The sequence below is a fragment of the Cydia amplana genome, chromosome Z, assembly GCF_948474715.1.
Source record: "Cydia amplana chromosome Z, ilCydAmpl1.1, whole genome shotgun sequence".
NCBI lineage: Eukaryota > Metazoa > Arthropoda > Insecta > Lepidoptera > Tortricidae > Cydia > Cydia amplana.
The window spans coordinates 15,809,695-15,833,132 of NC_086096.1; the positions used below are offsets into that span (position 1 = coordinate 15,809,695).

The 23,438-nt window shown below is 38.2% G+C and overlaps 2 protein-coding genes across 2 annotated transcripts; both read left to right on the top strand.

The window, feature by feature from the left end:
- Nucleotides 1-420: 420 nt before the first annotated feature.
- On the top strand, nucleotides 421-10,580 carry LOC134661062 (protocadherin-like wing polarity protein stan). Its single transcript, XM_063516960.1, has 4 exons — nucleotides 421-556; nucleotides 3,268-3,411; nucleotides 3,867-3,992; nucleotides 10,447-10,580. The coding sequence occupies exons 1-4, from the start codon at nucleotides 505-507 to the stop codon at nucleotides 10,506-10,508; spliced, it is 384 nt and encodes a 127-aa protein (XP_063373030.1). The 5' UTR covers nucleotides 421-504; the 3' UTR covers nucleotides 10,509-10,580.
- A 1,036-nt stretch (nucleotides 10,581-11,616) lies between these two features.
- Nucleotides 11,617-22,952, top strand: LOC134661179 (solute carrier family 35 member F6). Its single transcript, XM_063517142.1, has 8 exons — nucleotides 11,617-11,707; nucleotides 12,106-12,253; nucleotides 12,374-12,523; nucleotides 15,472-15,619; nucleotides 19,386-19,550; nucleotides 20,975-21,139; nucleotides 22,424-22,550; nucleotides 22,739-22,952. Exons 2-8 carry the CDS (start codon nucleotides 12,107-12,109, stop codon nucleotides 22,944-22,946), a joined length of 1,110 nt encoding a protein of 369 aa, XP_063373212.1. The 5' UTR covers nucleotides 11,617-11,707; nucleotide 12,106; the 3' UTR covers nucleotides 22,947-22,952.
- The last annotated feature ends 486 nt before the right edge of the window (nucleotides 22,953-23,438 follow it).

Here is a 23,438-nt window from a genome sequence, read left to right on the forward strand (position 1 = left end):
TATTTAAACCGCTAAACCGATGAGGTATGGAGATAGTTTGAAGCCCGTGGAAGGACATAGGATTGTTTTTATTATCATCATATGATCATCATGCCACGCAGACAAGTCGCGGGCAGAAGCTATTTAGGTTTGAGTTATGGATACTTAAAAATAATCAGTCGAATAGTGGAATCGTCAGGTGGAAATCAATTTTGATATGTTTTATCTTGGTACATAAGACAATCTAATATTAGATATCACATTTTACTGTCACTGTGGTACTTAATACATAATATATTAGGCCTCTTACTGGTGCATAATTTCCAATAGCTCACATGATCAACACCGCAACCATTCGTTAATTTGAACAACATATAAACAAAATAAAGATTGGATAAATGGAATAAAGAGGTCGTAGTTTACGCGGGCCCCTAGATATGCTGATAGGGGGCCGTTCACATTGGGGAGGAAGTTGCGTATCGCCGCGCCGCCGGCGGCAGTCGCGGCCCGTATACTCCAGCGAACATGCGCCTGACCATCACTGCCCTTTTCGGGGTCCTCCTGGCCTGCTTTTGCCGTAAGTACCTAGTAGAAGTAGATGTACTTACTGAATAACACTGGCCACGCTAACTTATTCTTAAGAATATACACAACAAAACTGGTAAATTTAATTCGTCTTTAAAATAAAATTATCCAAAATTTGTAAACAGATATATTTTACAGTTTTCTTCCGTAAGCATAAGTAACGTAAAAGTAATATTTAATTTTCGTTCCTGTTTTTGTGTGTCTTTATATTGATGGATCATAAACATAGTAAGGTTCTTATTCCTATTTCCTATTCATCGATGAATGGTTGTAGTTGGGTAGATCTATAATAATACTACTATAAGTAGCTAGGTACCGATTAACTTATACCAGCCGAGCGTCCCAACGCTCTATTAATGCGAATTTAGGTACCTATGCAACGCGATTTTACTAAAGGCTATATGAAAAATATTCTTATCTGGGTTCATTCTCCGAAAAGTTTGACACATTAAGTTTATCTGTTAACAGACAGACAGACAGAGCTACTTTGGGGTAACTACGAAAGCGGGATAATTTTGAAAATCTCTAATATCTACAAAACTAGAAGCATGTTCTACTGTAGGAACAGTAAGCAAGATGTGTTAGTAAGCGTTGCAGTAGCGTAAGTGTAAACTAATGTATAAAGTGCCTCTAGTTTGGTCAATATTAGCGACTTTCAAGATTATCTCGTTGTTGAAATTACCCCAATGTACCTTACAGTTTTTCACATAATAAAAACTAGCAATAACTATTAGTTGAATTTCAAAATGTGGTTGGATTTTAAGTTAACCTATTTACATAACATACCTACACATTCTTAAGAAACCAAATACCATATCATATACCTAATTAAGGATACGAAGATCGAAGTGAATGATATTATCTTGACCTAGCCAGATTTGATCTGATTGCCTCTCCCGGGCGAGATTGCTTTTTTAATTAATAATCTTTTCATCCAATTACGCTAAGTACCTATAGATAGGTTCATCCTTTGATTTTAGTTGAAAACAGAACACACATGTACTGTTTAAGATAGAAATTATTAAATATAGACTGTCCACCCCAGATTTTGCAATCGCTCGGAAGCCATTTTATCAATGTAGGTCCTTATGGTAATATGTACTAGGTAACTCTTGACTATAACCTTGTGTGATTATAACAAGGTTTACGATTTTTCAGTTAACAGTGAGGACGATTGTATTAATATAACATTATATTATCGAGGCCTTAATAAAATAACAGATGAGGATTCCTTATAACGGATCGCAGACCACGGGTCATTGTTTCTAACCTCTCTTCACAAACAAGGTGATCTTGTTCACTCTGATCCCGACGATATCACCTACTCCGATAAGGAAAGATACTGTTTATTAAGAAGGATTATAATATGTACCTAGTTCTATCAGTTACTTTATAATATGTACAGTCAGTGTTGACCGAACGTTAATTGCAATTGACCATTAACCAGTACAAATTGAACCGTAAACCGTAACGGACGGAGTTTACGGTTCAATTTATAAATAATGGTTAATGGTCAATGGCATTAATTTTTCGGCCAACACTGTGTACAGTCGCCATCAGATGTATTATATCGGAGCGGCAAAGGTGCTCACAAATATCTGAACACGCCACTACCTACTTATTCTATTGCCAATCTAACGGATAAGAGGACATTTGCGCATAGGTAGGTATCTACGAGTACGAGTAGATGTTGACTAACTTAAGAATTACAACTCTAGCTATTATGATTAAACTTATATCGACATTCAACGAATCGATAGTCCGGGTAGAGTTCATTTACCTACGACAGAAAAAACACTGGCCATTTGATTTCTTTGTAAGTTCTTATCATCATCCGCCCTTGGCATTTCAGATGATATTACGTCCCATTTTTATTCTAATGTAAATGAACTCCAACTACGAGTAGCTTCCAATGTAAACTGCAGCGTTGGGTAGCTTAAAGTACCTACTCGTCACCGCTGTCTGTGTGCTAATACTTTATGTTTGAGTATGTACAGTCGCCATCAGAAATATGAGCGGCTAAGGCGCGCACAAATATCTGAACACGCCTCTATTGTCAGAGCGTTGGAGTGCGCGTTCAGATATTGTGAACACCTTGGCCGCTCCGATATATCTGAGGGCGACTGTACTTATATATTATGTTAATATCAATCACCCCTTCTTACCTAGTAGGTACCTATATTGTACCTACGATATTGCGTCGAATTTGCTTTTTTGTTTTAAAATTACCTAATAATAATAATTTAATAAATTTTTCACCTCAGCAGCTCGAACAAGGGTACTTTGCTACTTAAAAACAGTGAGCAAAATGCGAATTTGCTCACTGATTTTAAGTAGCAAAGTACCCTTGTTCGAGCTGCTGAGGTGAAAACTTAATTGTTGGTATATCTTAAGAAAACATGAGTGAATAGGCAAGTGATGAAGAAGGAATACATTTTTCGGGTTCTCTAATATGTTCTCACTGCTGAGGTGAAAAGTTTTGTGAACAACACGAGATCAAAGTTATTTACATCTCGTGCGCTTTTGAGTCCCTTACTACGCTCAAGATTCTAAATTAGATTCACTCGCTACGCTCGTGAATCTAGTATAGATTCTTTCGCTTGCACGGGACTCAAAATAAGCACTCGAAGAAATATCAAACTTTGATCTCTTGTTGTACAAATAACTATTGTTTTAACAGTACAATCATTATTATTTGACTAGTTTCAGCGTACGCAATGACATGTGACCCGAGTCAGAGAAAGTATGGATGCACGATCAGCGTGGAGAACAAGTGCCGGTGCTACTACGGCTGCAAGAGGGAGCTCCCGTACGACTCACTGACCGATTGTAATAAAGACCTCACTGGTAAGAAGCCGCTGCAAAATGTTAATCTAATTCCAGAGTAGCAGATCCGTTCGACAGATAGTAGCCAAAAGTGTGAGCCAAGACGGATAGTTTCCAATGTCGACCTACCATACATTATCAATATGAATATACCTACGAGTAATAAGATCGCAGAAAATTCTTGCAAATTCCTATTATGGAGAATAGGATTACTTAAGATTAATTAAGATTACTCTGAAATTACGACTTTTTGGAAACTTTGTTGAATAGGTACCTATAGTACCTACTGTTAGTCCATAGACTTGCCATGCCCATCCCATCTGTCTCTGTCCAAGGCATATTTATTTTGGCATTAATAAAATCAGGTAGGTACCACTACATTCATTGAGCATAACTCTAGAGAGCTTACATCAGATCACCGTTCGACGAATCAATCTCCTCTCCCTGCCCACTAAATATGGTGTTTGTGTAAACAGAGCAGGGGTCGAACGCGTGCAACCGCCGGCCGTGCCGCCGCGGCATCTGCGCGCAGACCGCGCTGGCGCCGGGCTTCGCCTGCAAGTGCGAGGGCACCGGCTTCTACGGAAACTACTGCGAAAAACGTATGTTCACTTCGTACCTATGCATTAGGTACCTACTGAAAATGTCCAACAGCTACTTCACCATCGTCTTAGTTTATCACTGCTTTACTCGCGGCAGGAGTTCCAGCGTTCCAGAGTTCACTTCACTTCACTCTTTTGTCTATGGCTACCGCGCAGTTAAGCACAATTCTGCCAAAATCGAGTAACGAGCTTCGCACGGCTGACAAGAGGGTAGGTTACAAGAGTACCGAAAGACAACATGAAAGTGGGTAATACCTGGAACAAAATACGACATACACAATTTAACATTTACCACCACCAAATTAGAACCAATTTGTCGGAACGTTGAAATAAATGTATAAGTTTCATATGTACATATATATCTCTAACTTGGACATTTATAGATTTATGTTGTTTTTAGCCATGAATTTGCTTACGACGCACATAAGTTTTTTATTATTAGTTAGATATAGAAGGGAAGCCATGTTAGTAGGCAACGGCACATTAAGTTTCGGTAGATTAGAATATAGATCGGGGGGTTTGTTGTTAAGCGGACAATTAAAGAAAATATGGTCGATATTACCAACCTCGTTACCACAATCGCACATGGGAGAATCTTTCTTTTTAAATTCATATAACTGCTCGGACGAACAGACGCGACCTAACCTGAGTCTAATGATAATACTAGTGTGTCTTTTGGAAAGAGATCTATTTTTGAAGAACCATGGACGGGATGGGATAGATGGTTGAATTTCTGAAAAGAAGCATTTCTTAGCCCGGGACCAGCGGAGGGACCACTTTTTCCTCGTGTAGTTAAAAGGGATACTCAGAACATCCGGTGGGTATATTTTGAAGAAGGAGTCATCGCCATCAAGGACAGCCTCTTTGGCTGCTTTGTCCGCCCTCTCATTACCTACTATTCCCGAGTGGCTAGGGATCCAAACAAAAACTACTTCCAATCCCGCTGAATGGCATTTATACGTAAAATTTTTTAGTTGACAAATAAGGTAGTTGCATGCAAATTTTTTAAAAGGGCGAAGCGAAATGGATTGGAGCGCACTGAGGCAGTCTGAGAAAATAGCAGATTTGGGAAGCTTATGTGTAAGGATGTATTCTAGGGCTTTTAAGAGGGCCAAGCATTCACCGGAAAATACAGATGCTTCGGGAGGAAGTTTAAATTTTGCCATGATGTGAGAATTTGCAAGGAGGAAGGCCGCTCCCACGCAGCCCTGGTCCGTTAATTTAGAAGCATCAGTGAAGAAGAGCCGGTAAGCTGGGAAGCGAGTGTGAACAAATTTAGAAAAAATTGAATTAGCCGATGTAGATCCTTTCTCGATGCCAATATTGGTTATCACTGTGGGAGAATGAGTGAGAGCTTCGAAAGGAACGGTGTACATAGGGAGAGAAGAAGATTTCATAATGGGAGGTCTGAGGGCAGTTAGTCTCTCCAGGCTGCGAACTAAGTTAGGCTTTTCTTTATTGTGCCAGTATGCTTTACTAGTACAGTATAATTGAAGAAGACGCAGTTTTGGGAGGAGAGGGTGGGAGGAAAGGGCAGAAATTCCAAATAAAAAGCGGTCTGCGAGGAGTTGTCGTCTTAGATCTAACGGGGGATCCACACATTCAACTTGAACGCCTCTGTTTGGGGATGGTCTCATGGCGCCTGTAACAATTCTAAGAGCCCTCATTTGGATGCGTTCCAATGCGGTAAGCGCTGCCTTATTACACGGTTCGAAAATGAAAGTGCCAAAGTCTAATAGACTGCGGATAAAAGCGTTGTATAAGAGTTTTTGTGAGTATGGGTGGGCTCCCCACCAAGCACCCGAGAGAGCCTTTAGAATATTCAAATTTCTTTCGCACTTTTTAGCGATGTATAAGAGATGAGAAGACCCCACAAATCGGCGATCAAAAAATACCCCAAGAAATTTCACAGAGTCTACTATGGGAATGGGTTCTTCGTTAAAGACTATGCGGCATGGTGGGGTGGTCAGACTTCTGGAGAATACAATGGCCGAGCTTTTAGCAGAGGAAAGGGAGAGACCATGTAGGTTCAACCAAGACCCTAATGATGTTAACGCTCCGTTAACCATATCCGCAGCCCGAAATGGGCTTTTGTCCGTGCAGTAGATTGCCACATCATCCGCATATTGTAGTGCTCTGCAGGCCCAGTTTACGGACTTGTGCAAGTCAAAAGAGTAAATATTGAAAAGGATCGGACTCAAGACTGAACCCTGGGGGAGACCCCTCCAGGTGTGGCGGATGGCCCGTACTTCACCCTGCCATCTCACGCGAATGGTTCTGAACATCAGCAAATTGCAGACGAAGCTAACTGCCTTAGACGAGATACTCAGCTGGGACATTTTGTCTCTGAGCACTGAAAGGAGAACGTTATCGTACGCGGCCGAAATGTCCAGAAAAACTGCAGCCACTGACTCACCCCTAGAGAATGCCAGGCGAATATCGGTAGAAAGGATGCTATGACTATCAGTGACACTTTTCCCCTTCCTAAAGCCAAACTGGAAACGCGGAAGGATACCTCGACTTTCCAAAAACCAATCGAGACGATTTTTCAAGAGGTGCTCCATAACTTTGCAAAGAGTGGACGAGAGGGCTATAGGACGGTACGATGCTCCAAGGTTAGAGTCCTTGCCCGGTTTGGGAATCGGGATAACGAATTGTTCTTTCCAAGAGTCTGGGACCAGTCCAGAGATAAAGAAGGTGTTGATCAGATTCAAGTAGTAAGAGATAGCCGCGGAACTGGATCTGGTTAAAAAGGAGTAGGAGACACCGTCGGGGCCAGGAGAAGAGTCGGAAAGAGAATCCATGACAAGGCGCAGTTCGGAGAGATGGAAAGGAGAAGAAAGGAAGTCGTTATTATCAGGGTGATCAGTATAGTTGGACGGAAGTTCGGACCGATTAGGCACATACGGAGGTGCCAATCTGTCCGAAAATTCGTCCAACCAAGAAGGTGAATTGGAAAAAGATGAGGGCGGAGTAGAAGAAGAACAAGCATTTCGGAAAGTTTTGATATTTCGCCATACGACGGAAGGATGAGTTGTAGGGGAAATAGATTCGCAGAACTTCGTCCAACCATCCCTTTTTTTGGAAAGTAGTATTTTTTTAGTTTTGGCTTGCACCTTTTTTAAATTTAAATAGTTCTGCATGGTCGTTTCAGCCGAAAACGCCCTTTCGGCAGCTTTCCTGTCCTTAACAAGGGAGGTACACTCAGAATCCCACCAGGGTAGAGAGAGACGACGGTTAGCAGAATTTTTTTTAAGAGGGATGGCAACTTCTGCTGATTCCAATAGGGCCTGGCAAAATAGAGTATAACATTGAAGACAGTTGGATTGTGAGACAGGGGGCAAGGAATTAATTTTATTTTCTGTAGTAACAGAGAAAAGCGGCCAATCTGCCTTATTTATCTTAAACTTTTGTAGAGGAGCGGGAGCCGAGCGAGCTTTAAAGCCAGAAGAGTAAGAAATAATGATAGGCAAGTGATCACTGCCAAAACTGTGGGGCAGGACATCCCAGGAAAAAAGAGAAGCCAGAGAAGGAGAGCAAATGGAGATATCAACTGCTGAGGGGTTCTGTGATGGAGCAGAGCGTCGGGTGGGACGGCCATCGTTCAACAAGCACAGATTGAGAGAATCCATTATCTCGAGCATTTTTCGACCTGGAGCACTGCTTTGGTGAGAACCCCATAGAGTGTGATGACAGTTGAAATCACCTAGAATTAGATAAGGGCCGGGGATATTTTCCAAAAAAGACCAAAAGTCTTCGACAATTCTGGTAGAGGGGTGAGGTATATATGCAGATACAACTGTACATTTTAAAATTTGACAAGCAACAATATAAAACGAAGGGTGAGATGAGGTGCTTAAAATGGAATATTCAATATCTTTTCTGATCAAAAGGGCACAGCCATCGTAACCTTTTGGATTGTCTTGTCTCAGACAGATATAATTAGGACAATTGAAATGGGAATCGGGTTTTAGCCAGGATTCTGAAATAGCTATACAGATAGGGTTGTGTTTTTGAATGACATACAGGAGATCAGCCTTATTGCGGCTGATGCTCCTGATGTTCCATTGAATAAACTTGAGAGCCATATTCATAAGGCCCAAAAATAGGGCCACCAGAAAGGAAGGGGGATAAGTTCATTAGAATATTGGCAACGTTGGGCGGTAGAGTGACAGCATTTTGCTGGAGAGTTGACACTAGAGACGAGATGAGCGAATTAATCATAGGCAAGAGCTGGAGTAAAGACATCATTTGAGTCTGCGCTGGTGCAACCGGAGAAGAACTAGAGCTGGTTGCAGGATTTCTGAACATTACGCCATTGGCGGGTTGGGGGGCATTATAATCTGCAATTAGCGCTCTGTGGGCTTGCTGGTCATAGCCATGAGGGTTTGATGGGGCAGGGACTTTTTTTTTAGTGTAAACAGTTTTTTTATACGAGGTTGTCGAGGTTGTCTGTGCAGCTTCGTTATAGGGCTTGCGGGCTTTAGGAACCTTTTTCTCTGCCTCTTGGTATGAGATGCTTTCATCGCCCATAATCCTCTTAATTTGCTGTTGCCTAGTGTATTCCGTGCAAACTTTCTCTGTGGCCTTATGATCTCCAGAACAGTTAAGACAAGTAGGAGGATCAATCGAACATTCGTTTCCTTCGTGTGGTTGAGCGCATTTAAAACAGCGAGGGCGGGAGCGGCATTGAGCTCGTACATGGCCGAATCGACAACATTTATAGCACTGTACAGTCGGATAATAATATGGAACCACCTCTAACGCACAATTGAAAAGGAAGACCTTGTCAGGGAGAATTTGACCATCGAATGTCAACACCACCGTCTCTGACGGGGCCCATTGGGTAGTGTTGTCCGCTTGATTTCTTTTTTTGAAGTTTAACCGTCTCGCCTTAACAACCTTGCCGCAGCCATAAGGAGTCCTGATTAAATTTGGAATGTCATCGTTTGAAAAATCTGTGGGGATATTTCTGGCGATTCCAGTCTTCGATATGTGGTAGGAGGGAATAAACTTTTTGCAATTATTGGAGGCCAAAGAGCTGGACAAAAACTGATTAGCACCGGCAGCAGATACAAATTCGATGCTAAGCCTGTTCCGACCTATCTTTTTTATACCGCCGTCCTTCATATTAGTCACGCCATTTGTAAAAAGAAACTGACCAAATTTAACCGGGTGCAAGTAGGCTCCGGAGTCGGCCTCCAAAGCCTCGCGGGCCACGTGTACGATAAAAGGGCCTTTATCTGAGTTTAGGTACTCATTTCGTGTTTGGAACTGGGAGGGGGGGGTCAGAGTGATATTCTGAGAATTTGATTGGGAAGACTGAGATTCATTATTCACCAAACCTGTGTTCGGGGTTCCTTGTGATAGGGGAGGAGATTGACTATCAGGTGGGGCTACACTAAGCGACTGGGAGGGAGCGGTATTCAAAGGTGGGGTGGGTGTCTTAGAAAAAGACGGTAAATGTTGCTCTGTACGGGGGATCTTAGATGTTTCGTCCTGTTTGTCCGAGCCAGAGCCATTAGCAATAATTTCAGCAATTTCTCTTTTTTTGGAGCTTTTGTTGGATTTGGGGTCTTTGGACGGGGTATTTAAAACAACGTCAGATTTAGTAGGGGTAGTTAGAGAGAAAATTTGACCAAGGGAAACCGCAGCCGGTGAATCCTCAACTTCCATGTGGTAAGCGGGTGATGGTGGGTGTTCAATAAATTCAGGGATCCCTGGATCAAATTGGTCGGACTCCATTTTGCGGAGCCAAGGAGAAGGGGGCACCTGGCTCACATGCGAGTAAATGCCGCCTTCTCCCTTAAACGTAAATACTTACAATACGATCACGAAAACAGTCACTAAACGGCACAAAAGGACAAAAACACACACAAATACAGGTATTACGCTCAAAAAAACGACTTTTGAGTCGAAAAACAACGAAAACAATTCCGCGCACGTGCACCACTCGAACGCCCGAAGCAGAATCCGTTCCAGAGTTTATTAACATAATTAGAAAAAGACGGGTAGTTTATACTTTATCTCGCCGCGAGATACTGTCGCGCCAATCATGCGATTATCACACTGCTGCGTAACCACATCCAATTTGAAGACCGCCTTACCCGTTACGTACATATGATATGTACTCCATTCACGGTAACCGCGAAAACCGAAACTCGCAAATTGCGGGGATCTTTCTCTTTTACTCAAATGAAGGCGTAATTAGAGTGAAAGAGAAAAATGCCCGTAATTTGCGAACTTCCATTTTCGCGGCTACCCTGAATAGATATCGTGCACTAATTATACTTGGTCAAACAACAGATCTTGTCAGTAGAAAAAGGCGGCAAATTTGAAAAATGTAGGCGCGAAGGGATATCGTCCCACAGAAAATTTGAATTTCGCGCCTTTTTTACTGACAAGATTTGCTTGACCAAGTATAGGTACCTAATCTAATTGCGTTTTGTTTCAGCATGCCCCACTGCGCGTTTGCATTACGGACAAATCTTCCCCCACGAGTGTGTCGTCATATAAAACAAGCTCACACATTAAATTCTTTATATTTATAGTGTAGTACTTAAAATAAATAAAAGTTTTGTAATTGTACTAATACCGTCTTTTTATTATTATGCACATAAAGCCCCCTCCAGACTATGTGCGTGAATCGCGTGCGAAGCCGCGAACGCGGGTGTGGAGTCAATTTCGCTATCTGTAAAAATCGACTCCACACTCGCGTTCGCGGCTTCGCGCCGCGATTCGCACATGAGTGTGGAGAGGGCTTTACAAATATTACAGTGACCATATCTCAATTATGGATGTCGAAATACCTATGGATCATTTTTAAGGGCTCCATAACCAAAATGGCAAAAAAGGGACTAAACTTCGTCATATCCGTCCGTCTGTCTGTCCCTATGTCACCGCCATTTATAGTTTGTTAAAGGACTGTCTCATTTCAAACATAGACAGAGAGAATAATACTATAGACAGTCAACCAAATCTTGTCAGTAAAAAAAGGCGCGAAATTCAAATTTTCTATAGGACGATATCCCTTCGCGCCTACATTTTTCAAATTTGCCGCCTTTTTCTACTGACAAGATCTGGTTGACCAAGTATACGTTGTTTCCCCGTGGCTCTCTCTCAGCCATAGACTAGGTATCCTCTAGACGGCGTTTAGAGCAAATATTTCATGAATCCGATGCTACCAAAAATACTGGGGTGCGGGGGACGAGGTGAGCGAGTACCGTGCCGTGATTGGTCCGTACAAAGACACGGACGTCACACAAAGACACTTTGACTCGAAAATGAAGTAAAACTACCGTATATTTGTGGCAGAGGGGGTAGCGCTACTATGCTCAGTCTAGAGGATGTCTTGTCTGTGCTCACAGCATATTTTCCTCCTTCCGTGTCGCTATACCAAGCGAAATAATGCTTTATTTTCATCATAATAGAGTGTATTTTATTTATTGACACTTTTGACAGTACTTCTTCCGTAATCTCCTACCGGTCATGACATCTGTCACTGTCAATTTCGTCAACGTCATTTTGCCTTGCATTTGACTTTTGACTATTTTTATGTCGCAAAGAACGGTGCGAGTACTGCGAGTCTGCGTCTCGCGAGTTAACCTTATCGTGTATGAAAACGTTTCCTTTGTATAGAAATGCTGAGTAAAGTTATCTAATTTTGTTAGTGTTTGTACGGTTATCTACAGCTCAGAGTGTTTATTAAGTTAAAAGTAAGTATATTGTTCGTTCAAATATTGTCTATAATAAAAACAAACGTACCTAATTAACCTAATACGATATTCTGCAATGTAGCCACAAACAAAACAGAAGTTAATTTAGTCTCATTCCTTTGTTTTATTTTAACCAATTGATACTTAGTTTGTCTTACTGGATATAATTATTTTATTAACGGAAGGCTTATTATATTTATTTATGAATTTGTGATTGTGACTAAGTATGATATAATAAAGACTATCTGTGTTATTTGTACCTATGGATGCGTTGTCTGAATAAATGCTTTTTATTTTATTCAGTTTTATTAGTGGACAGGGGCCTTGAATAATATATATTGAATAAAACATTAGACTGTCAGGGTATACATGCACATAATGTAACATTTGGTTTACAGCATGGCCTGGACAGGATACCAGAAGTTCCTTGCCCTGATGATGGTAGTCACGGGGTCCATCAACACTTTGAGCACTAAGTGGGCTGACAAAGTTCAATCAAAGGGATCAGATGGTGTAGTTAGAGTTTTCGAGCACCCTTTCTTACAGGTAAGAAATTAATTGTTTAATAAAAAAAAGCATATTTTTTATAATATTTAACAATGACTTTTGTTAAATATTTTTTCTATGATAATGAATCATAAAAAAGTAACTGTTTTGTGTTTTCAGGCAGCAGCTATGTTTCTCGGTGAAATGCTGTGCTTACTTGTATTCAAACTGATATATTTTAAGACCCGGAATACAGGAGGTCACCAACTGACACAGGGCAACCAAAGTTTTAATCCCTTCATCTTGATGCCAGCTGCAATGTTTGATTTAGTGAGTTATTTTTATTAATTTTATTTATGTAATTTTATTATTGAGTGGCTTTCTACATATGTTAATATATGTAGTGCTCTAAGACTGCATTTATGCATACTTAATTGCACAAACGGGTCTACCGCAATATAGTTTCATTGAATAATTTTAAGGTTTAATGTTAGTATGACTCACAACAGTTTAAATTCGATATCGTTTCATTGTTTTTACCCGTTTGTGTAATTAAATATGTGTACAAAACACAAGAGTTTAAAGTGTTATATTGCATTTATGAATGTTTCCAGTTTTATCAATACTTTTTTTAGGTAGTATGTTTGTATTAAGTCTTAAATAGTGGATAAATATGTTTTACTGTTTAACAACTTTTTGAATGTGGGGTGAATTAACTGTGTCATGTTGTCAGTGTCATGGTTACCATTGTCCAAGAGAAAAACAACTTTATAATATAGATAAAGACTACAACTATTTTATACTTCTGTGGTTATGTATTTATGCTTCATGCCCGGTCGTTCAAGAATACAAACAAGAGATCAGTTATGAAGCACTGATATTCTGTAATTTGAATTGGAATTGATTAATATAGAAACTTATCAGCTACAATGTACTAATAATGTAGCTGCTACATTCACACAGTGTGTAATTTTGGCTTGGTTGCGGTCATGTGTGGTTTATGTATTTAATTGATAGCTGTTACTATTTTAGAGGTTTGACAAAGACACCGAAGTTTTTTTTATAATTATTTTCGGAGTTATTTTGATTTGCGAGAAAACCCCATAGAAACCATAAAAATGCATTTTATATTATATGCAAATAAATAAAATATGTTCTCATAAAACAAGTTTGTAGCCATAACTCTGCAAAAAAACTGCATAAAAAACACGGTATATTAAGACACAATTAAAGTTTTTACCAAATACGAAAAATATTTTTTTGTGGGACAGTGCCCTAATAGTCGCATTTTATTTTTTAATGGATTGAATGTACACATAATAACATAGTTGTATATTAAATGCCAGCTCATAAAAATGAAGGGGTGATGAGATATGAATTTTTAAAATTTTGGTTTAGGGTTGTTACTAACTTTTCTATGGAAATTTAATTATCATGTTCAGTCATATTCATTGATTCTGCTCATAAATAACATCGTTAATTTTGGTTTATTATATTACTTTTATCATTAAATCACTCATAACTTTTATTTTTCAAGCTTTAATGCACGGGCTTAGCCCATTGCACGCCTGGATAAGAATATTCGAATTTTTATTACATTTAGGCTATAAAAATCACCCTGCTGTTCAAAAGTGGAGACTAGCTAAAAAATCGCCACAAGCTCGTTTTGTGGAAGAAAGAAAAAAACAAATCCAACATGATATCAGACAGAAAATGGGTTTGTTGATTGACGTAGTTCGGCCCAACTCAGGAACAACTAATGATGGTAATACTGCCCGTACTGCTTTATCAGAATCAAATCGAAAGACCTTTGCCAATATTTTAGGACTCGAAGAATGGCTTCTTGACGACCTACATACTATTCTAGTGGCATTGTCATGTGGTTTGGAAATAGATTCTATGAAATTTCAGGTATTTTGTAACAATTTGGCTAGCAAATACGTCAATAAATATGGCTGGTACAATATGATCGTCACGGTTCATAAAATACTAATACATGGTGCGAAAATCATAGAATCTATTTCCATACCAATTGGAATGCTCTCAGAACAAGCCGGTGAATCAAGGAACAAATTTTGGCGTTATGATCGAGAGCACCATACACGCAAATTAGACCGCAAAACCACTGTCCTTGACTTGTTTCACCGAGCTTTAGAGTCATCTGACCCTCTTTTGTCGACTATGTCTGTTGGCGATAGACAAAGAAAACGAAAACATTCTGCCATTCCAGAAAAAGTTCTGTAACTTTTAAGACCCACCATGGATAACGTACGTATCCATGACGACTCGTCACCGCAAATTGAGGATACTTGTAGTGAATTTGAACGGGACACTGACGATAACGAAGATAACAATATCGTATTATCATCTGAAGAGTTGTATTGTGATGATTAATGATGATTGGTCATTAAGCTAAATTTCATCTAAATCAGTTCAGCCGTTCTTGTGTGATCGAGCAACAAACATCAAAACATACAAGCTTTCACATTTATAATCTTAATAGGATTTATTTTCGTACTTAGTTTTGGACAACCCTATTTCCATAGAAATTTCTAAAATACTTAGAAACGCTATATCTCTCTACCCCTTCCATTGTCGTGTGTAATTTTTTAGGACATAATAAACAACAATATTGTTCATATTTATAATGAAGAATAAAATGCGACCAACACAAGGTTAAATTAAAAATCAATAAAAAGTGAAAATAAGAAAATCTTAAATAATTCTCATAATACTACAGTTACATTTCCTATTTTTTTTATACGAATAGATAATGCATTGTTACGTTACATAAGGTACTAACAATAATGGAAACAATTATATTTTAGGAGAAAAAAAACTTATTATTTTACCTTAAGGTCGTTGACCTTTCACAAAAAAAAATATTACTACAAAAGTATACAGAAATTTACTGTCGGATTTTTTATCAGTTGTTGGCCATATCAAGCTCTTTCGAATAAACACATAAACTCCACTTGGCCGCAGCCGGGCCAAAATTACACACTGTGATTCATTACAAAATAACCTCTACAGTAAAGTTAATTTTTATTAAAGGTCATTTGTTGTGATTGAAAGTATTGAAGCATTTTGTAATAAAATAAATAATGCAATATAACATCAACATTTGCATCTAAGTAATTACAGGTAAAAAAATGAAAAAAGCTTTGAGAGTAACTGTAAAAGAACCTAGTAAATATGACAAAAAAAATTCAATGTCTTATTCACAATTACCATAATAACATATTGTTTTTAAAACTGAAAACCTTTAAATGTTCCAGGTGGGGACCTCGATCATGTATGTGGGCTTGACACTTACATACGCCAGCAGTTTTCAAATGTTTCGAGGGTCAGTCATTATATTTGTGGCAGCATTCTCCACTATCTTCCTCGACAAACAAATCATCAAGAGAGAGTGGGCCGGGATAGGTATGTTTCTAGATGTAAACTGCCAACCTACAACTAAAAGACTGCTTAGTCTTTTTGACTTTAAAACTAGTTTTTATTTTATTTTGACGAGTATACTATAAATATTATGTTACCTATTCAGGTACTAAGTGTGCTAAAAGTACTGACAGCATTTAGGTTTGTTTTACTGAAATCGGATTGATCTGTCTATCAGTATTTAATTTAATTACTTAGTTGATTTAGAATCATAATTGAAAGCTCTGGTACGTAAAGAAATCAAATTTAGGCATAGGGTATAAAATGTTAGCTATGTTTTAACTATTTTATACTTGGTTTAATTACAAAATGTGTAGTAACTTCATTTCATGGTGTCTAGAGTGGAACACGAAACACTTGCAAGAAACATAATTTGATGTTTTAATCTTAAAGCTTTTGCGAAAAAGTATTTACAGTTTACAGTGTGTTCATTTAATACGGGCCAATATTTAAACGGTGGTTAGCATAGGACATAGGAGAAGTATATTGAGATAAATTTTGCTTAGAAATACAATAAAAATATTAACCATACAAAATAATTCGGCCCGCAATGTACATGTACAACAACATACAAGTTACGAGATACGAGCTTTAAAAATATCATGTCATGTTATGTCTCGTAATGTTTGCAGTACATTGCTGTTCGATACATTTTCAAAAATGAGTTGCTCATAAAAAGTGTAGGTAACTTAAAAAACTTCTTAGTTAATGGTTTCATTTATTAGTCGTATTGCATTAACACACTGTATACGATAGGTTCCGCCTGTGCTTAACAGTCTCTTGGATGGGGCCGCGGGGACGGAGGCCCGCGGTTAACTCGTATTACCAGTATTTCACAGAAAGTATTTCTTTTCTATGTCCGTCCTTTTAAATTTAAAATAAAAAGCCTATGTATCAGACATAACTACACATCTGTGCAAAGTTATTAATACTTCTTATTATAGGTACTCAGTGTAACTACATACAATAAGTATTATCAATTTTTCTATGTTTTAATTGTAGTTACATGAATCATTTCTAGAAACCCGAGTTGCTTTTGTAACAGTAATCATAAAGGCATACTGATATTACAGATGGCGATGTTTCTCTCAGAGTAGTCACACATGGCACAGATAATATACCTACTTACGTAATGTAGTGATTAATATATTTGTATAGTAATATTATTATAATTCTGTCAGGGTGTGTGATATCATAATGTCCGCCCTTAATGTCTATGACCTAATTCATAATAATGAAAAATCATTCCAGTTTAGCCTAAGATCCAGATAAAGTATTTCTACCGTACGTCTTTAAAATCATAATATCTGTGTGACCGAGCTTCGCTCGGAAAACATATAAAAACTCGAAAATGCGCGTTTTCCCAGAGATAAGACCTAGCTAGATCGATTTTTCGCCCCCGAAAACCCCCATATAGCAAATTTCATCGAAATCGTTAGAGCCGTTTCCGAGATCCCCGAAATATATATATAAATAAATATATAAATGAACAAGAATTGCTCGTTTAAAGGTATTAGATAGATAGATAGATGTAACAGACATGTCACTATAGAGGTCCAGTTAAAATATAAATAACAAAAAACAAACTATTTCTTTTTTCTACTCCAGCACTTAAATGTGTCAATTAAATGACTGACAGTGATATCTAAAGCAATGTCATTTGAATGCTTTGTCTATAGGCTCATAAGATGACTGCTAGCAGTCATCTTATGAGTATAATACAACTGCTTTATTTTTTTTAAAGATACAAGTTCCGATCATCTTGATTGAAAGAGGTATGTTTTCATTTACAATAATAACTCTTTTTTTTTTTAAATAATAACTTAATTTTTTTTAAATAATAACTCTTTTTTTTTTAATTATAACTCTTTTTTTTTAATAATATTTTTTTTTTTTTTTTTTTTTTTTTTTTTTGCTGCAGCTGTCATAGAAAAAGTAATGTATGCAACAGCTCATAATTGGTTCTTAAAATTCTCGGGTCTTTTTTTACAAAACTCGACTACGTCTCGTTTTGTAACTTCGACCCTTGAATTTTAAGAACCCTTATTATATCACTGTTGCATAAACTACTATTAAATGAGACTAAATTTAATGCAGTATTGTATGATGCCAGTAGTCAGTCATTGTATGCATAGCCTGCGTTTGTTTATGTTATCCACACGTATTCAAGACTACATTGATGGGCCAAATGTGAAATACTTTATAAATGTGACCACTCTGGGAATGTTTAGAGTTGACAGGCTACGCTGCCGGCAACATTCATTCAAAACAAGCATCGATACTTTGAACGGCACGACAACGGTCCGTTTTCAAAACAATTATGATGGAAGTACTTAGTCTCTCACGCAATATTAATAACAAAATATCTGAGAGACTGAGCTTTGCTCGGAAAACATATAAAAACACAAAAATGCGCGTTTTCCCCGAGATTAAGACGTAGCTAGATCGATTTTTCACCCCCGCAAACCCCCATATAGCAAATTTCATCGAATTCGTTAGAGCTGTTTCCGAGATCCGCAAAATATATATACATATAAATAAATAAATATACAAGAATTGCTCGTTTAGGTAAAGGTATAAGATATACCTACTCCATTTAAATACATACATGTAACCGGAAACATATTCGTGTCAAAATCGTGCGGAAACATTGCAGAAGTATTGAATGAGTCATAATTATATAAACAATATTATGAATATCTACTGTCCTAATTAATAAATAGTGAATCACCTAAAGTCTATTTTTTTATTCGGTAGACTGAAATGACAATTCATAGTATGAACGTAAAATGTCATTTCATACTATGAAATGTCATTTTAATCTACCGAATAAAAAAATAGACTTTAGGTCAATAATTCAATAGGTATAGGTATAAATATAACTATAAATACTTTGGCAAAACCGTACTCCTTTTATGAGTAGGTATTTTAGCAAAATAACAATTCGAATTTATGTATTTAAGGTATTTTCTTAATCTGCTTCCCCTACTTTAATATTTATTGTGAGTAATACTATCCGCTGTGTGGTAGATTATGCTAAAGCATAAATCATTTATGTAAGTACCTCGCATGTTCTCGTGATAGGCAGCTATTGTGTTGAGACAATGTGTATTTCGTTCCACAAGTAACCACATAAATTGAAAATACGCAGCTCCGGACACTTTTATATCCAGTTATCATAATTAGTAAAATTTAAAATCATGAAATAGTATTTAGTCTGATTTTTGACAGCCAGTAAGTAATAAAAAGAGACTGAAGTACTTATTAAGTGCAAAAATAAGTAATGAATCATGCTAGTGTAGTTGAAATGATCTGAAAAAGCCTTAGGTAGCCACCATAAGGGTGGGCATTTTATTCAAAGTATGCCCCTACGTAATACATTAAACGGCCGGTTAGTGTAAAAACAAGCAATACTTTCGTGTCCTCTTTCTAATAATTGAACATTTATCAGAAATGAGTGTACTGTTCATATTTTTACATTGGTGTACTGGTTCATATTTTTATCGTACAACGCTCGATTTTCTCTCTCTCTCTCTATCTCTCTCTGGTGAATGTTCATTCTTATTCGAGCTTTAGCCTCTAGCTGCCCAGACGTCAAAACTTGCCAAGACAAATATAATTTGGAATTGTCAAAATAAAGATTTGAATTAGAATGGAATGGGAGACCGTTTTATAGGTCTCTGGGCGGCTAGAGGTTAGTTAGTAGCTAAAAGTAGAATTGCCATCAAATGTTGTATTACGTACTTGTTAGCTGGCGTGATCCTGGGGCTGGTGATCGTGGGGTCGACGGACGCCATCTTCCGCGAGCCCGGCGAGACCAAGGGGCCCAACAGCCTCATCACCGGCGACCTGCTCATCATCGTGGCGCAGGTCATCACCTCCTGCCAGATGGTCTACGAAGAGAAATACGTTAGAGGTATGCTGGTGATAATGTGCCGGTTTTTTTCTATTATTCATTTTTTTTTTGTTATTGTATTGTGCCACTAACATAGTTAATATGATACTCTAACTAACAAAACAAACTATAGATCTACTTGGTCTGAAATAAATGATTTATTTATTTATTTAATGTATACAAAAATACTTTCTAGAGTCAGACTAAGAAAAGTCTGCAGCAGATATGATAGCCCACGCAGTGCAAGTGTTATTTTAAACGTCAAACTTCTATGAAATTATGACGTGTAAATTACACTTGCACTGCGTGGGCTATCAAATCCGCTGCAGACTTTTATTGGTCCGACTAAGAGCTATGTACTTAATTTAGGTACGTACACTACGTACGTACTAACGCAGGGTGGCCAAAAATTACTTTGACAATTTTTTACTGCGGTAAGTGCGGTATATTACTTATTAATAATTTTAACTAACGCTTGCGTATCAAAGCTAATATTTTGAAGATAATACGTTTTGTTTTAGTTAGGTAAATGATTGTAGCTCTAATATTTTACTACATTTTGTAAAAGACGTGGAAGTAAAAAAATATTCAAAAATAAACTATGTCCATGTATCGTGGCTTTCCTGTACTAAAGAAAACATGGCTGATCTATGCTACTATGACGTAACTACCTATATTTGATTACTCATTTATCTTTAACATAGTTTGTGCGCATACGCTCGACGTGTTCATTATGATATGTTATTTAGCCGTAACCATATCCACATATCGTTATGTTGCTGCGTTACAATGTTCAACACTAACTTTAGAACTCGATAAAACTAAGTACCTAAAGTACCTTACTCAATAACCCCCTATATGGCCTGGTTAGACAGAAGGTAATAAAAATAAAAATTGTATGGTTAATGTACATATTGTTCAACGGCCAATGTAGCCTAGTCGGTAGTGACCCTGCCTACGAAGCTGGAGGTCCCGGGTTCGAATCCGGGTAAGGGCATTTAATTGTGTGTTCATCACAAATATTTGTTCCTTAGTTATGGATGTTTTCTATGTATTTAAGTACTTATATGTATTTGTATATGACACCGTAAGATTGTGAACCCGTTAGTTTATAATCTAACGTAGGTTAGGTTAGGTTAGATTATAATCTCCCTACCGTCAGTTTATAATGTAACTAGCGAGATTATAATATGACGAGTGTTTACAATTTTACGGTGACATATATGTCGTCGTCTAGTATTACTGAATCGCGATTAGAAAGGGATTGAGATAGCTGTCAATCCATATTGATTTTGACGTAAGTGTATGGAAATCTGTTATTTCTAATCCCTTTCTGATCGCGGCATGATAATACCCACAACACAAGCCTTATTGAGCTTACCGTGGGACTAGGTCGATTTGTGTAAGATTGTCCCATAATATTTATTATTTATGAATTGTGTCAGGGTTGAACATCCCGCCGCTGCAGGCGGTGGGGTGGGAGGGGGTGTTCGGGTTCTCGGCGCTGTCGGCGCTGCTGGGGGTGTTCTACTGGACGCCGGCGCCGCCGCACTTCGGGCACAACGCGCGCGGCACCGTCGAGGACGCCATCGACGGCCTGGTGCAGATAGGTGACCACCTTTACACTATACAGGGTGCCATTTGAGTCGTGATCAGTAATATGTTTTTCTAACTCCATAAACAACGAGCAATTTAATGCCCCTACTCTTACTAAAATCAGACAAGATTTTTTTTATTTTTTGTTTATTTTTTGTCATTTATTTTATTTTTATAAGTGGATTTAGGATATTACAACGGCTTATTAAGATATTTAAATTAGTAAATTGAATCGCTTCTTTGAATCGGAACTGTCATTGACATCAATTTTGTCATTTGTCCCAGTTAGAAATAAAATGTACTTAATTTTTCATTTGAAATATCTTACAAAGCTGGTTAAATACCACATTGCCACTTGTAAAAGTAAAATAAATGACAAAAAATAAACAAAAAAAATTAAAAAATCTTGTCTGATTTTAGTAAGAGTAGGGGTATTAAATTGCTCGTTGTTTATGGAGTTAGAAAAACATATTACTGATCACGACTCAAATGGCACCCTGTATACCTATGTACTACCTAGTGATCTATCGGTAGTAACGCAGATCTTTAACGATTCCCGACCCGAATAAACCATAAGTGCATGGTTATACAACCTCATCGAAAAAAACTGAACCAGATTTGTGCTACTACTAGAATTCATAAATCGATTTTAACTCACTCAACTTAATTGTATGTAATGCGTTCTTCGATCTTACAATAAATGTTTCAGCTTACAAATAATAGCATTGTATTTCAACTCAGTGAGCATATTCACTTTGTATGGCGTTTTTTCACACGATTTATTTTACTAAATAATTATTTTAATATAGATTTTTAAGTATTTTTAAATCGAATTAAAATGCTCAAAACCATTTTCACCACACCATCAGTTTGTATGAGCTCTCGATGAGAAAGTTGTCATGTTGGCTAGTAGAATTGCCTTTAAAGTGATTTTGATGATACAGTTTAAATATTTAATAACGTTCACTTGGATTACCTACAGTTTTTTATTCGTGTTGACGCAGTGCAAATTTTTGCGCTTCACTCGGGAGAAAAGTTTGTTTATGCTTTGAAATCCTCAAAACGCTTAAGATTCTTCTTTCGTGGTTCAATTTTAGAATCCTTTGATTGCTCGGGTACCTATCAATATTAGCACGAGGGGTTAAACAACTTTGCCCCCTTTCAAAAGAAATAAGTAACTACATATTATTCTCGTATTTATTATATTTTCTACAGGAAATTTTATTCTAAATTAGTTGTAATCTGTCAAATTTTAAAAGAAAATATGATATAGGTATATTCGTAATTGCATATTTCAGGAAATAATCCAGTGCTGCTGGTGGCGATTCTCGGCACGATCGTTTCGATCGCTTTCTTCAACTTCGCCGGCATCAGCGTGACCAAGGAGATGTCTGCCACCACCAGGATGGTGCTGGATTCCGTAAGGTATGTACCTACTTGGCTACGTACAGTCGGCACTAGAAGTTGCTAAGCGGGCGAGGTATTCAAAATAACCTTGACACACTTAGTGTGTTTACCTAAATATACATATGTTATTTATGAATATTTTATTTATCTTAAAAAGGCATAGGCATGTGTCTTCGGAGTATTAATGCAGTTGTGTCGTGTTGCAGGACGCTGGTGATCTGGATGGTGTCGCTGGCGGTGCGCTGGCAGGTGTTCCACTGGCCGCACCTGCTCGGGTTCGCGGTGCTCATCTACGGCATGGCGGAGTACAACGCGCTGGTGCCGCGCTGCCGGCGCGCGCCCGCCGCCGCCGCGCCCGCGCCCGCGCCCCACAGCGCCGCCGCCGACCACGAGGACGACCAGGAGGAGCCCTAGCCCCGCCCCGCCTCGCCCCGCTCCACCGAACATGACACACTAACGCATACCTACATAGTATTGGCGTTATTCAGTAAACGACTGCTAACTTAGGGTCGGTTGCACCAAACCGTCTGTCACCGTTAAAGAGTTCGCTAAATTTCAATGTATGGGAATTTTCATAGTTCTCCACTGAGTGATGTTGATCAGTCTGTCAAATGTGGTTGGTGCAACTGGTCCTTAATCAGTTGTTGATCGTCGTTTATCCCTATCTGTCGTTATGCCATAGAGAGGGACAAACGATGATCATCAGCTGATTAACTTAGCAGACGTTTATGAATAACGCCCTATAACTATATTTTTATAGCCCTGATTTCACAAAAGCGTTGTAATATTAGTCGGTTGAATTATTTTAGTGTGTTCCCAATCAGTCACATCTTCGGGAACACAGGGCTAAACATGTTTTTTCAGCAAATACCGTACGAGTATACTCATTCTTAAGTAAAGTTGTGC